This window comes from Rhinolophus hipposideros (assembly GCF_964194185.1).
Source record: "Rhinolophus hipposideros genome assembly, chromosome: 11".
NCBI classification, from domain to species: Eukaryota; Metazoa; Chordata; class Mammalia; order Chiroptera; family Rhinolophidae; genus Rhinolophus; species Rhinolophus hipposideros.
The window spans coordinates 20,173,381-20,189,772 of NC_138057.1; the positions used below are offsets into that span (position 1 = coordinate 20,173,381).

The window sequence follows — 16,392 nt, forward strand, 5'->3', positions numbered from 1 at the left end:
CTTTTGTTCAGATAGACCCAAGATGAACTTATGAATAAGAAGTTTGTACTTCAAGCCTCATTTCCCCTTAGGCACATTACCCTGTGAAACTCTTGGGTCCTATTTTGTCACATGATTTCTGTTAGCAAAGCCAGCTGCCAAAAGATGGGCAAAGAGGTGAGTCCAAGACTGTGTAAGACTTATTCTAAATGGAGTGGGACTTGGGGGGAAGATGTCCAGGGGGGAAGATGTCTGGGGGGAAGATGGAATCAGGTTCAGATTTGATGGGTTTGGCTGAAGGGCAGAGGGCATGGAGTTGGCAGCATAGATTGCTTCACTTACTGACAAGATTTTTGGGTAAACTGAGAGTAAGAGAGGGAAGAATTAAAAGAGAAAGAGAGAAAGAGCATTTGGTAGCCTCTCCAAAAGCTAGGAAAGAAGCCAAGGAAGTTGGTAGTAGGCGTGAGGCTTTTCCTATCCATTGAATTGTATACACTTTCTGTTCAAATACATACTTGGCTTCTATACTCAGAGCTATATCCCAGGGGTACACTTACTCCCCTCTGTGTCCTGGGCCTGAGAATTAATGAAGACATGCAGAAATAGGTGTCAGCACTGGACTTGCCTGAGCAATTTCAGAGCCTTTGATGTTATGTGTCTTTGATTAAATTTAAGGCCAATTTGGCTATTATTTCTTCAAGTATTTACTTTTCCTGTCTCCATTCATTTTTCTCCCCTGGTCTTTTTTCTTTCTGTTCTTTGGATTGGATAGTTTCTATTCATCTATCTTCAAGTTTACTGAGTCTTTCCTCCATCTCCATTCTGATATTAAGGCCATCCAGTGAATGTTTTATTTCAGAGACTGTATTTTTCAGTTTTAGAACATATATTGGGTTCTTTTTAATTTAGTTTTTATTTCTCTTCTGTGGTTTTCTTTAAATTCATCATGACCTTATTTTGCTTTTTGTAATTGAGCATAGTTAAAATAGCTGCTTTAATTCTAACATCTGGGTCTACTTGGGATTGGTCTTTATGATTATCCTTTTTTTTGTTTCTTGAATGTGTCACATGTGTCTGTATCCCAAATAATTTTGGATTGATTCTGTACATTGTTAATGTTATATTGTGGAAACTGGATTTTTCTACATTCCTCTGAAGAGTGTTTTTTTTTTTTTTTTTTTTTTTTCCTTTTAAGCAGATAGGAGGTAACTCGTTTGGACTGAAAATGCAAACTCTGTGTCTTGGGTGGCAGCTTAAATCTCAGTTCAGTTCTTTACCTTTAGCATGGTTACCTGATATCCACCTCATGCATGTGACATCAGCCTGAGACTTGGGGCCAGTTGATATATAGAACTTGAGGCTTCCTGTCTCTGGTTCTCTCCTTTTCAGGATTCCTTCTTAACTTTCTGATACCTGTGGTTGCCTCAAAACTTGGTCCTCTGGTTCTTCAGTTAAGAAAGATGCAAGGTGTTCTATTCACATTTTAGCTGCCTTACCTAGCACAGACTGGAACCTGCCTTCAGACTGGAAGCTTTGAAACAAAATGGAGACTTAACAGAAAGCTACGCAGTGCCATTCCCTTCTTCTACCTGTTGGCTCTCATCCAGAATCTGCTTATCTTGGTTGCTCTTTAGTGCTCACAGGTAGTTGTTTTTATATTTTGTCCAGAGTTTATATGAAGTGGTGACAGATGTTAGCCTCAGCTTTAGTGGGGGTTGAGGAGATGAGAGAGTAGAGCAGGAGAGAGGTACTCTGTAACCTGAATCATGGAGGCAGGTTCTTAAAATCCTGTCTGTCACAGTGAAGATGGGGAGGGCTCAATCTGTCCTTATCAGGATCGGGGACATGAATCAAGACTTTTGAATCAGCGTAGGGATCTTTCCCAGTGTGCTGGGATGGGCACCCCAACCTGCCTGCGATAACATAATGGTTTCCTAAGAGGGTGTCCTTTAACCTGGGGAAATTTTTAGAATTATGTGTGGAAGTAATGAAATGAAGTAAATTGACAAAGAGCCAAATTCCATAGAGGAGACTGAGAGAGAGGACAAATCATAAGGAGCATCTCAGAAGTCAAGAGAGAGAGTATTTAAAAAATGAGTGAGAGGATGGATATTATTAAGATGGTACAGACGAAGCAGTGATTGGATTCAGAAAAAAGGTGGTACTTTGCAGGCCTCGGCTGGAGCAAGGATGGAGTAGAATCAGATTTGATGGGTGGAGCATGAGTGAGAGGTGAGGAAGGCAAGTCTGTACCTGTAGACAACCCTTTCTAGAAGAGAGAAGGGGAGGAGAGAGGAATGGAGGGGAGTGGACCCCAGTAAGTGTTGGGTCATACATATTTTTTTCCTTTAAAGTTGTGAAATATTGGAGCAGGTTTAAATACTGACAGAAAGAAGCCAGTAGGAGGAAAAGGTTAAACTACAGACCAGGAGATGGTCCATAGATGAGGTTCTCGAGAAAGAGGGAAGGGATTTAGGGTAGGAGTGAAGAGATAGGTTTTGGGCAACAGGAGGAACTTTTTAAAAAATGTATTCCATTTAATATGATTGATTAATTGGGCACATTAACAAATTCTGAGGTTTTCACAGATAAACATTAATAACAGGTTTTCAAAAAAGGATCTCATGGCCCCTTTATTGCTGTGAAAATCTTCATTTCCTACTTCTAGGCTTCCAAAGCTAGTTCGCTGTTATGTTATTTCTTCTTTCCTTTTGTCAGACTTTTGTCAAACACCTTTCTTTAACTTTGCGTAATGATTGGAAGTCAAGTTGTTACGACTTTCCCAGCAGGGCCACTTTAACCTTTACTTAACTCGGAGTTTAACTCTTGGCCTACCATACTATATAACTTTTATGGCTATGTGCCTAAAAAAAATTTCACATCTTTGACCAATTTTTTTTCTTGGTTCATAGTCACAATGGGCACAGGGACTAGGAAATGTAACACAGGAAGAGAGGGGAGTGTTTTTGAAATAAAAGCTACTAAATTTGAGCAATTTCTGGGAAGGGTAAAATAGCTTTTCTTTTACTTGAACTTAAAGGCCGTAAGATTATGTGAGATTGGGGACATGCAGTTACGTTGTGGTTAATGATAGGTTTCCGTGAATGTTCTCTACATAAAAACATAATGAGAAAACACATAAATTCTGATTAAATTCAACCTTAAGCCACAGTACATATCTTTTTGGGGGGGGGAGGTATACATGAGTTAAATTTCTCTTCAGAAATAGATCATTCCCCCCCACCCCCGATTGTTTTCCTTAGTTATGGCTGATTAGTATATTCAATGACAGATGTACTTTTACAAAGGAACTTCGATTTTTGTACTGGGGAAGGAGATTCGCTTCACAATTTCTTTTCTTAAACATGGTAGGCAAGAATTTTGCTGCATCAGCTTTTGTCTTTGAGTAACCAACTTCGGGATAGTCCATGAACTGGTGAGTTTGGTTGTGGGCATTTGTCTGCTCTTTTCCTGTAGAAACAGCAGTACATGCGGCATTAAGCACACATTAGTTGTCAGAGAGCTTGGCAGCCCTTGAAGGAAGGTTCTCACCGTGTCTCTGAAGGGAAGTTGGTTCCCTCAGTAGGAGAAGAGGACGTTATGGCCTGTGTGCAGGGTCCCAGAGCATGGCAGGCCCATGACTGGAAAGCATTCCTGGCTGCTCTGGGATTGAGAGGGTAGGGTAGGAGGTGGGGGGTGGGCAGCTTGGGCATTCAGCTTTTTTCCTTATCTCTTGCCCTTTTTGGGAGTGATGAGAGCTCATCTTCCCTTGGGAGCACTCCCCTGAGAGCACAAACTTTCCAACAAAAGTTGATCTGTTTCAGACAGGGTTTTCTGGAAATTTGCATTCCTCTCTGTTGCCTAGGTCCTCCATTCCTCATTTCATGTTTCAATTGATTTAGTATTAAGCAGACACTGGCATGCGGTCTGCTAAGAAGGGTGGAAGTGTAGAAGTGACCCTTGGGTTGTTGTTTAGCCCACTTCCATCATAAGCTCCGATTTATACATGGTTGGCTTCCAGAGGCCTCAGGTCACTCAGCTTTCTCTTGCTGTTTGCCAACATGGGACCCTTGGGAAGGCAGTCCAGGCTGAAGACCCTGTAACTGCTGCCGAGATATATTTTTAAAAAAATACCCAGAAGGTGTTCCTGGGAGTTCAACTGAAGCATCTCCTATTTCCTCCTTAGAGCCCTAGAGAGACTAATTCTCCTGCTTCCTAACTCCTTCCTCCCATCCTATCAAGCATTTTCAGGCCCTGGTTTGCGCTTATTGACAACCATGTGTATAATTCATGCAAGACAGGTTACAGTGGAGCGTGTTACCTTTGCTAGTCAAGCATGGCTCAGTAATGCTGCTCCAGATTTCGGCCGGGAAGTAGGTTTTATTGGTGTTTGGGCCTGATGTTTTCCTGTCCGGAAATCTCCCCCTTCCCTTGGCGAGGCTGTTTTGGCAAGCACCATCAGGGAAAAGCTGCCTTCCCCTTGTCCAGTTTAATAAATGGGTTCAAGGCAAAAACAGGCTGTTGTGAAAAGCAGAAGCCCTTGGGGAGAAATGTTTGCTTAAGAGAGTTTGCATTGAGAAATGGTAAGTTGAGACTGCCCTGGTGGGCACTGCAAGCCCTGGTGTGCCAGTGTGGTTCTGGGTGGTGGTGCAGTTAGTTTCTTGGCCTTTCTGTAATTGTTGGATGCTTTGGGAAGAAAGTGGTTCCTGTGCAGTGAAGACCACCATGCTTTTGCTTTTTCTATCCCGTTGTTTTCATATTCCCTGAAATAACGGGGGCACTGATGCTGGATAGCAAAGAAATGAAAGTCTCAGTCTCTATTTATTGCAGTGTTCTGCCCTTCTGGGTTATCCATAAGTAGAGCAAGGAGATAAATATTATCAGGAGACACTATTGGGAGCATATAGAAGAAGGTGGCGGTACCTGAAAAATAGAAGTTAGCTCCACAGTGAATGGGTTGGAGGGAAGGATGGCAGAGAATAGAGACCTTCTCAGCGGTCCACGGTGGTTGGAGTGGAAGGTGGGCCAGGGGGAGAGGTGGTAGAGGTGGTTAGGGAATGAGGCAGGGGCACGTCCAGGAAAACTTATAAACCATGCTAGAAAATTGGGCTTTATCAGGAAGAGTTTTAAGCTGGGGAGTGAAATGATCCATTTTTCAGTTTAGAGGGATTTTTTTCTGGCTATAATAAGGGGATTGAAGTAGAAATGGCAGGAATGAAGCAGGAAGCCCAGGTGGTAAGTTGTCACGTAATCCAAGTGAGACATGGTCAGGGTCTGAACCAAGAGAGAAAGACAGCCTGATGAGGCGCAGGGGATCTCATTTGATGAGGGATTGTCTAGAGCTGAGGGGGTGGATCCAGGATGGCATCAGGCGCCTGGCTTGGGTGCGAAGGGAATGGTGGTATCTTTCTCAAACGCGGGAAACAGAGGAGGAAGAGCAGTTAGGCGGATAGAGTAGAAGATGACTTCATAGCAAACATTTATAGAATTGGGTTGAAAAGAAACCATGGGCCTTATCTGAGCCAAGGGCCCCAATGGGATGTGCTTATTTTCTTTACAGGAGAGATTTTAGGCTTCACAAAGTGTTACCAGTGAAGAGCTACCAACCCAACCAATTCGTCCCAAATGAAGAGAATATGGACCTGCTTACGACGTATAAACAAGATTACAACCCCTATTTTGTCTGTCGAGTGGACCCCATCAAACCACGGGACAGTAAACGTCCATGTGGTGACAAGATGGAGTGTCTGCCTACTTATAAAGGTGGGAGAGTGCTTGAGGGGCAGATCGAGGGAAGGGTAGGCTGAGCCTGTACGTAGGCCAGGAGATGTGTCGTACAATGCACTCTTAGCGCAGGGGTTGGGCAAACTACTTCCCATGAGCCAAATCGGGCCTGCAGCCTTTTTCTGTACACCTGGAGAACTAAAAATGGTTTGTAAATTTTGAATGATTGAAAAAAAAATCAAAAGACTATTTTAGGACATGAGAAAATTATATAAAATTCGAGGTTCACTTTTCATAAGTATGTTTTGTTGGAACAGAGACACACATTGACGCCTTATGTGGCTACTTTTGTAGTACAGTAGCAAAGTTGAGTAGTTGTGACAGAGACGGTATGGCTTGCAAATATCTTAATATCTTCCCTTTTGTAGAATATTTGCCAATGTCTGCCTTAGCTTGCTGTTGAAATCCTACATTAGGGAATCATTCCAATTGAGTGAGTGATTCATTCATCCATTAAAAAAAATTATGGAAACAACATACAGAAAGAAAAATGTTCAGATGATAATTATACAAACCAATGAATTTTGACTAAGCACATGCATGTAAACAACACCCAGATCAAGAAATATACTCCCATCCAGTCACGTTCCCCACCCAGGATAGAAACACTATGCTGACTTAATCCCATCATTTAGTTTTGCTAGTTTTGAACTTTATATAAATGGGAATGATTCATTCTTTATTGAATATTTACTACATCCCAGGCATGGCATTAGGAACTGAAGGAAGTGCAGTGACCTGCTGTGACTTGATAGTCTAGACGGAGAGACAGAACACGGAGTCATATGTGTGGGGCAGGCATGTAGCAGTCACTCTATAGGGCACAGGCCGCACACTGAGACCATGGGAATGGTGGCCAGGTTTATCAGGAACTCTTCTGGGGAGGTTTGGGAGATGTAGGAATCTTTCTGAACACTTCTAGGAGCTCTAAATCTGTCATTCTGGAAGATTCTGCATGTGGCTGAGCTTCTCTGCTTCTAGGGGCTGGGACTCAGGGCCAGACTGACGTGGGCCTCTTCAGCAATGTGGTCTCTGTTCTTTTGCCTTCTTATCATTAGTGTTGTCCTCTTCCACTTCTGTAGTCACCTTCTGCCAAGGTACGCTCTGGACATTGATGCATCCTGAAATGATTTCCCCTTTGTGCGCCCCAGCATCCAGTCCTTCTGCTGGCTTTTTTCTCCATTCCCTGGCTCATTGGGACCTCCAGTCCCCTGATGCCTCACTTTCTCTGTCACCATCGGCCCCTCCCGTGTCTGTCCCCCACGTGGCCTATTATAGGTTATATCATTGCAGCCTGTCTTTTTACTCTCTCTCTCTTCTGTTCTTTTGTTGCTTCTTCCTAGCAAAGCCCTAATCCTGCCTTCTCCATGCCTACACCTGGGCATATACCTGAGCATGTTTCTGGTCTTGTCAGCTCTCATCCATTTTCCACAGAAAGGAACCAGGAGGCCTTTAAAAATGGCAATCTGATTTGACCTCTTCTCTGCTTAGAACTCCTTAAAAATTATTATGGTTCTTAGGATAAAATCCCAAACCTTTACCAACTCCTCTGCTGCCTTGCAGATTCTATTGCCTCCTCCCAGGGCCCCTCTGCTCTTCCACAGGACCTTCTTTCAGTTCCTTTCCTTCATTTCTTTTCTGCCTCTGGGCATGATGTACATGCTATTCCCTCTTTATAGAGTCTTCCTCCCTTGCCCTGTGTAGCACTCGTCCTTCAGCGAGCAGCAGAAATATCACCCCCTTTGAGACCTTTCCCAACCTTCCCCCATGCCTGACTAGACATATCCTGTTATGCTCTGTGAGTGCTTTGTACTCCCATTTTGTAATTCATTGGGTAATTTTCTTTTGTTTTGCTTAACATTTATCTCCTTGGTCAGACTGTAAGCTCCTAGAAGGCAGGGATCTCTCTTTCTCTTTGCCAGATATCCCCAACAAGGCAGGCACTGTAGTAGATGCTTTATAAAGGAGTCAGTACAATCAAGTGGCACTCTTGCTTCCAAAAGGCTCATCTTCTCTTTTCATCCAGTGTTTAGAGGGAGGCAAGAAATGGGACAGCATGGACACTGAGCAGGCAGGAAGCAGGCACAAGCTGGAGTGAGAGCTTCCCTCTGATGGAGGAGGAGGTAGGCACTTCCAGCTACAAACTCTCCTTTCCTCCACACACTCCCTATGGACCTCCTGGATTTATGAATCCTGCCATCGTTAGAGGCTCTTCAAAGCAACTCCATGCTTAGCTCAGTTCCGTTCTCTACCTCACCCTAGGTGCAAGGAGAGGTCTGGGAGTGAGACCTACTCTTTGCTTACCTTAGTGGTTGGCAAGGATGTAGTAGCCCAATGTCATTATTTAAAGAAAAGTCCTCCCTGTTCCTCTCTGCAAAATACTCCTCAAAATAAACACACAGAAAAAACCAATCTAATATTTATGCTTTAGTCTCTCCCACCTCCAGCTCTCCCATAATCCTCCTTTCCTCGAAACAGGTACATCTAAAATTGCCCTCTGTAAACCAGAGAATAATATTCCACTGCTAAAATGGAATCGTGGCTGACTTTTCTCTATTGATAAAGTTAAAATTGAGAAAACCCTATTTTCTTCTGCATTTTTCTTAAAATTCTGGCACTTGTTCACTGCTTACATATTTATTCAGAATTAATGAACAAATACAAGTCAGGTATCAATAGGACTGCTCAGAACCAGGCATGCTTAGATGGAGGGAGGGGGTCTGTTCTGGCTGGCTACATGCGCACTTGGGGTTGATTTCATAGTACTCTGAAATTCAGATTTAAAATCAAACAAATCAGTGTGTAACCAAAGGAAACATATTTGTAGTTAGATTTGACCCTAGGTGCCAGTCTGCAACCTATGTGTTTTAATAGTTTTTTTTTTTGAATAAGGCATACTTACAATATTCTATTAATTTAAATGGTTTATTTGTTCCATTACAAATATATCCCTGTGACATATAATGGCTTCTAAAGCTGGGCCTTGAATGTCCAACACATGCATTCCTAGCATTTCGCACAGGGGATGAAATGACAAAAGTGTGTTTAATGAGGAAATATATAGATGAATGGTTCTGGACCCTTGTTTACAAGGGCTCTAGGTGACACAATTTGGCATTAGATTTACACAAATCCCCTACCCAGCCTATTGTTCTGGGTACTGGCCAAGAGCCAGAGTGAAGCTTGGGGAAGACCCAGGACCTTTATTCTGCCCTTAGGTCAGTCCTGCAGAACCTCGGGCATGGATGAGGGGCCACACCTTTGCCTTATCTCTGGGAGTATCATCTTTCAATCACTTATTTGTTTCTTGTGGAAATTTTTGCTGCTTTAGTAAGTCTTTTCCACAACTACCTTTACGGGTTTTTTGGCCATACGTTGATTTTCTTTCCAAAGGAAAAGAAAAACAACAACAAAGACGAAGCTCATTAAATATGTGTATTTCAAAGGGTGCCATCTATGTTATGTCTACGTGCTATACTTACTATGGTTCTACAGGAAAAATATGCAAACTTTTCTCTTTCTACTCTTATGGCCAGCACCTCTACTAGCGTCCAGGAAACCACCAGTAAAATATGCTCCAGCAGCATTTGGTTGTAATTTTGACATTTTCAAAACACTGTGCAATTGGAAAGATTGAGAGTGTAATTACTTGATGCTCAGCTTTAGGTTTAGCTAAGTTTTTTAAAAAGACATGTTATTGAATGGAATCCCTTTTAAAGAGGTTCTTGCCAATTACCCATATGACACCCTGGCCTTGACGGGCTTTACTGATGGCTTTTCATGCTTACGAATAGTTTGTCATGCGGAATTCTGAGGTTTTCAGGGTCTTGTGGAGGTTTTTTTTGTAATATATTCTGGGTGGAGGAAGTTAGAAGTTTGGATAATAATGTGGTTTCAACTGTATTGTTGGGTATCAGAAATCACATGAGGCAACTTTCAGCTTAGGAACCTGTTTTCATAACACTTCATCCATCACAGAAGAGGGCCAGAAAAGCCCTGTCCTACCCACCCCCACGAACCTTGAGGCAGTGTGTAGGCATCTACAGGTAGATACCCCCATTTCAGTGAGGCCTGCAGTCTGACGGGGAAACATGTGGTTTATATTCAGCAAGATGGTTCCCTCTCAGGCCCCCTAATGCTTTCAAGATGCTGATAGAGCCATTAATGGCTCTTGGAGAAAGATTAGATTTTCAATTAAAATGAAGCCAATTTAAAATAAATAATTGGTAGTATTAACCTAAAATAAACTTGAGTGTGCCTGGGGGTGGGGATGTCAAGACTTCCAGAATGGTGGCGTGAGGAGCTTGGCAAATCCTCTGCCTGAAAAGCAACAATAAAACTGGACAAAACAGTAGAAATCAACCATTTCAGGGCTCAGGAAATGAAAGGCATACAACAAATTGAGAAGCTTTTATTTAAGACAAACTACTAAACCATGGTTATGAATAGTGGGAGTTTGTGGTGTTTTATCCTAGGGTTTCCATCACCCCTCACACCCCCACCCCCAGTTCCATCTGGGCAGGTTAGGTTGTGAAAACCAGCAGCTCTGCTGCCAGAGGGGGCTGAGTTGATTCAGAGTGGAGTGCCTACCTAGGGGGTTCAATAAAACCAACAACAAACTCAATAGTAAACAATTAGGGAAGACAACTTTTGCAGCTAGCATGAGGTTTCAGGACTAGTTGGGGCAAGCAGCAGACCAGTCAGAAATTTAACAAGGAGATCCAGAAAATAAGAAAGACATAGTAGGTCTTGATAACTCATACATATTTCTGGTGGTCTGGAAGTCTGTGGATATGGGCAAAGGCAGTGCACAGGCTGAAGGGAGATCAGAGACAGGGCCTAGTTATCTATTCATCTTCCTTGGCTGAATATCATGCCTAGTGCAGGTACAGAGGAGACATGAGAAAGCCCAGCAGAAAATAAAAGCTGGACAGACTTGTAAAGTGCCCGATCTTTGACTATTACCCAACACACACACACACACACACACACACACACACACACACACACACACACATCCATTAGTAAAGGGTAAAAGCCTTACTGGTTTAAAGTGTCCCCTGATAGGAGCTACAAAGTGATCTGTGGTTTGGCATAACTTCTGATCAATCATTGACTGATTACTAAACTATGCTGATACAGGGTGACTCTTAGGAATCTAGGCTTAATAATAAAAACCATTAAAAAAACAAGCTGACCTGAAATATCAGTGGCCACGCACTGCAGGGGAGATAAGATTCTATAGAATTAGTGCCGGCCTGTCACTAAAAAAACAGCAATAACAGCTCCCTGTGTGTCTCTTTCCTTCATCTCATCTGCTGTTGATTCCCTCTAGTTTATTCTTTATTTCAGTCATTGTATTCTTCATTTTTGTTTCTTTTTTATTGTTTCTATCTCTTTCTTGAATTTCTCACTAAGTTTATTTATTTTTCCCTTAGGTTGATTGAACATCCTTGTAATCAATATGTCAAACTCTGTATCTGCTACTGTGTTTCCCTGAAAATAAGACCTCGCCATATAATCAGCTCTAATGTGTCTTTTGGAGCAAAAATTAATATAAGACCTGGTCTTATTTTACTATAATATAAGACCGGGTATAACATAATATAACATAATATAATATAATACAATATGATATAATATAAAATATAATACTGGGTCTTATATTAATTTTTGCTCTAAAAGATGCATTAGAGTTGGTTGTCCGGCTAGGTCTTATTTTCGGGGAAACATGGTAGATTGCTTGTCTCCATTTCATTTAGTTCTGTTTATGGAGTTTTGTCATGTTCTTTCATTTGGGACATGTTTGTTTCCTCATTTTGGCTGCCTCCCTATGTTTGTTTCTATGTATTAGGTAGGTCTGCTACATCTCTTGGTCTTGGCAGAGTGACCTCATGTAGTAGGTGTCCTGCGAGGCCCAGTGTGCATTCTCCCTATTCACCTGAGCTAGGTGCTCCAGGGGTGTCCCTTGTGTGGGTTGTGTGTGCCCTCCTATTGTATTTGAGCCTTGATTGCTGTTGGCACATCAATGAGTGGGATTGACCCTCAGGCTGACGGGATATGAGGGATGCTTGAGACTACAGTGGACAAGCTGTTGTGCAGGGGCTGATTCCAGGGAGTGGGAGTTGATTTAGTGGGGCTGTGGTACTAGACTAGTCTGTCCTTTGGGTGTGTCATTTGTGGAGCAGGTTGGGTGGTCCTGTGGTGTGGCCTGAAGTCAGCCACTGGGTGTGTTGGTCCTGGAGCCTCTTAAGAGGGGCTCTGGTGCAGGCCAAGTTCAGCTGCCATGTGTGCCTAGCTTGGTGTCCCCTGATAGGAGCTACAAAGTGATCTGTGGTTTGGTGCTTCTCGTGCTGGGCTTGGAGGCTCTTGTGAGAGGTTATGTTGTGAACTGAGGCCAGCTGCCACTAGTGCTGGGCTTGGGACCCTTTGGTGTGCACCACAATGTGAGCTGAGACCAGCTGACACTTGTGCCAGACTTTTGGATGCTTAGTCGAAGTTATGTTCCAAGCCAACACTGGCTGCAGCTTATGCCAGACTTGGGGCTACCTGATGGAAGTTACAATGCAAATCGAGACCGGTTGCCACTTATGCTGGGCTTGGGACTGCTTGGCAAAAGTTACAGGGCACACTGAGGTAATCTGCTTGTTTGGGGTTTGTGGGCCTTTGAGAGATTTTAGAAAAGTGTGAAGCATGAACCAAGGCAGGCCACTTACGTGGAAAGCTTCTGGAAGAAGTTTAGACAGGCACATGAGTGGGGTGGGGTCTTGGAATCGTCGGGGTGGAGTGAACGGTATTAGCTTGGTTGATGGAGAGCTCAGATTTGGCACCATCCTGCCCCTGCTGGCTGGGTGAGATGAGTGCTCAACAAAGGAATAATGGCACCTTCAAGCACTTCTGTCCCTGGAAAGAGCTGTCCTGACCCCTGCCTCCCCAGCTCTTGCCCTGAAGTTAGGCAATTCAGTTCTTCCCCGAAAGTCCCTGGCACTTTTCGTGCTGCTGCCCCTGAGCTGGAGCCAAGAGTGTATAAGTTTGTGATCCAGTGATTCTGTGCTCAGGTCCTTCAACAGGAATACCTGGGACTCCAGCAGCCCTATGTCTCACTCCAATGCAATCACTGCTGCTTTTTCACAGCTGTATGTTATGGGGACTTCTCTCCCTGGCATTGGAGCCTCAGGTTGGGTAGCCTGTGTGGGGTTGGGAGCCCTTTCTCTTAAGGAGGGAGCTTCACAGCAGAGATACAACTCCTGTTTCTTAATCACCACATGTGGGTGTGGGACCAGCCCATTCCGCATCTCCACCCCTCCTACCAGTCTCCTTATGGCTTCTTTATATCCTGAGTTATAGGACTTTTGTTCAGCTAGTCTTCAGGTGGATCTCAATGAAGATTCTATAATTTATTTATAATTTTGATTGGTTGTGGGAGGTGGTGAGCACAGTGTTTACTGCACCATCTTGACCAGAAGTCCCATATTGGCTACTTTAGATCTGGTTATTGATAGGCTCAATGGAGGCAATGTAGGACTTGGATTTGAATCAACTATTATGGAAAGAATGGCAGCAGTGTGGAGGTGTTTGAATGGCATTGGTTTCTGTCCCACTTTTCTCACCTGGATTTCCAGTCTCAAAGCTGCCTTGTGTGTTGAAGTTACGTTAAAAGCCCCTGTAGTGCCGTCTGAGGACAACACTTGCTCCTCAAGATGCATGGGGACCATCTCTAGGGAAGAATTCCTTTGGTGCAGACCTTCTGCTATCTTGGCTATTCCAGTCCCACAGCAGAGGTTCCTCTTAGACATACATCTGCTAGATACAGCTGCCAATCCTTTCATTGTTTAAACATTTTGAAATTCTTCTTCTCTTCCTGAAAATCTTCCCTTCCTGAAAATCTTCCCTGATTATTTGTTAGTAGTTTTTTTCTTTTACTTTAACCTTCACTCTATTTAGAAATACAGTGTTCCTAACAGTGATGCAGACTGTCAGAAGAGCATAGTTTTGGAGTCAACTATGTGGTTTAAATTCCAACTTTTAACTCCCAAGCAATGTGACTTTTGGGCAAGTATGTTAGTCTCTCTGAGTTTTGGATTTGGAAATCTGTAAAATGGAGACAGTCATACCTGTTGCAAAGGGTTATTGTGAAGATGAAACAAAATTAGGTATGGAAAGCCCTGAGCTCAATTGACTAGGACATCGTCAGCATTCCTTAACTGTCAGAACCAGATAGTGGAGTGGGTCACAGCATGGATTCTGGATCTGGATTTGCATCCATGCTTTCTATGTCTAGCCATGTGACCTTGAGCAATTTCCTTAATTTTTCTGTGTCTCTGTTTCTGCATCTGTAAAATGGGCATATCGATGGTACCTACCTCATTAAGGCTGTCTGAAGATTTAAAAGGTTAACATAGAAAGTACTTCCTATCACATAATAACTCTATAAAAGAGGCTGCTGCTATTCTCTCACCAGCCAATACAATGCCCTTATTCCCTTGGAGCAACATATTTGATTTATGTGGATTAGATATATGGGTTTTAGGGACACAGTAGTTACACCATGGACACTAGGGAAGCCTGGTTTATCTGGCTGGCAGTCCACTAGGGATGGGTTGTGAATCCCATCTCACCGCACCACATGCATCTTCCCAGTCACTCGGTATTGATTCAGAGAGGGTTCCTTCCCCGTAGAGGAATGGGACTGTTCTGGATTAGGGCAAGCCAGTGGTTGGAATCGATTTCTTGGATCTTCCATGGCTGCAGATCCTCTAAAATCTCTTTGGGCAGCATTGTAGGGTGTGATGAGACTCCTATAAATTTGTCTCCATCGTAACTTTCAAATACCATAAAGTTGAAATATCAAGCCCTTGGTTGAAGTGGTGGCAGGGGATCCACTCTATTCTTCCTTTGTCTCAGGAACATCTTGCTGGAGATTGGCTTATGGTTTTGAAGGCCGCTTGGAATGCATGCAGTTTGAGTGAATTGATTTATGAGTAATTACCACTTCTGCTTTATTTTCAGCTGATTATTTACCCTGGAACCAACCAAAACGAGAGCTACTTCGTCCGGAACACCACTACCGGCCAGTATCAACCAGGTTTGATAGTAGAACCACACACCAGGATGATTACTCCATAAAGGGCCTAGTGAACACCATGACTTGTAAGCCTCCGGCCCTGCCCAAGCTCTGTAACATCCCCCTGGAGGACCTGACCAACTACAAGCTGAGCTACGTGGCCCACCCTCTGGAGAAGCGCTTTGTGCATAAGATGGAGAAGTTCAGACCCTGTGAAATCCCCTTTGACAGCCTCACCACCCACAAACAGTCCTACCGGGGTCTGATGGGAGAACCAGCCAAGAGCTTGAAACCTCCAGCTAGGCCCCGTGGGCTGGACACGCCTTTCTCTAACACCACTGAGTTTCGAGATAAGTACCAAGCTTGGCCAACACCCCAGATGTTCTCCAAAGCTCCTGTCCCCTATGTCCCTCCTGAAGAAAAGATGGACTTTCTGACAACAGTGCAGGCCGATTACACATACCCTAAGGGTGCCCCAGCTCAGTCCTGCCGACCTGTGCTCTGTGTCAAGAAGGGCGGTCACTTTGAAAGCTCCACCACCACAAAGGAGGACTACAAGCAGTGGGCCAGCATGCGCACTGAGCCAGTCAAGCCCATTCCCCAGCTGAACCTTCCCACCGAGCCCTTGGACTGTCTGACCACTACGCGGGCCCACTATGTGCCCCACCCACCCATCAGTACGAAAAGCTGTAAGCCCCCCTGGTCTGTGCCCCGTGGAAATATCCCGGTGGAGAGCCAGACCACGTATGCTCTCAGCTTTACTCCCAAGGAAATGGCTAAGTGCCTGGCTTCATACCCTGAGCCCCCTGGCTACATCTTTGAAGAAACAGATGCTTCGGGGCACAGACTATATAAGCCCATTTCCCAGACAGACTCTCAGCAAAACAGCCCTCCCTCTGTAGGTGATTCAGAAAACCCCAACCAGCAGCAATTGGCAGTGTCAGCCTAATTAAAAAAAACAAAACAATTATTTAGAAATTGCACATACTTTTAAAAGCAGATGATTGAAAGTTATTCATTGGACAAAAAAGAATTCCCCAAAATGAAAAGAAAAAAAATCTCCATCATTTCCAGGACACTTCAATAAAATGAGAATCACTTGACTCAAGGAAAATGACATTCAGTCACTGGCTAATTACTCCCCTTACCCTCCCTCTGCTGTCTTCCCCTTTTGGGTCCCTTACCCATTGTGCTCATGGAATCAAAACCGGTCTCTATGAGGTTGTCTCTGAAACAGATGCATTTCATTGATTTAATTATTCTCTGAATTGACATTATAATTAGCCCTTGCCTAGTATGAAGGGCCAAAGAATAAACTTTATTTTGGGGGGATTTGAATCTGTAGGTCTGTGTGTTACCCCCACACACTGTCTATGCAGAGAGCAGGCTGTATTTCTAGGGACCTTTGGGGAGACTTCAGATTAAAGCCCCCATTTCTTGTGCCCAATCTTGAGTCTTGTTTTGGGTTCTTTCTGCCTAGGGCAGCCTTATAAGTCATCTCTCTACCTCTTCACATCATGACATACCAGCAAGAACAGTGCTGTCTGTTGGGGCATAGGTCTTTC

The 16,392-nt window shown here is 43.7% G+C and overlaps 1 protein-coding gene across 1 annotated transcript in view; it reads left to right on the top strand.

Annotated features, from left to right (window-relative positions):
* The window catches only part of SAXO1 (stabilizer of axonemal microtubules 1), a gene marked incomplete at both ends in the record, with an annotated part of 98,584 nt that extends 82,808 nt beyond the window's left edge, over nt 1–15,776 (top strand). The window contains 2 exons of the mRNA XM_081065938.1: nt 5,540–5,742; nt 14,773–15,776. Coding sequence (XP_080922064.1) covers nt 5,540–5,742; nt 14,773–15,776 — 1,207 coding nt within the window. The remainder of the gene's footprint in view (nt 1–5,539; nt 5,743–14,772) is intronic.
* Between the last annotated feature and the right edge of the window lie 616 nt (nt 15,777–16,392).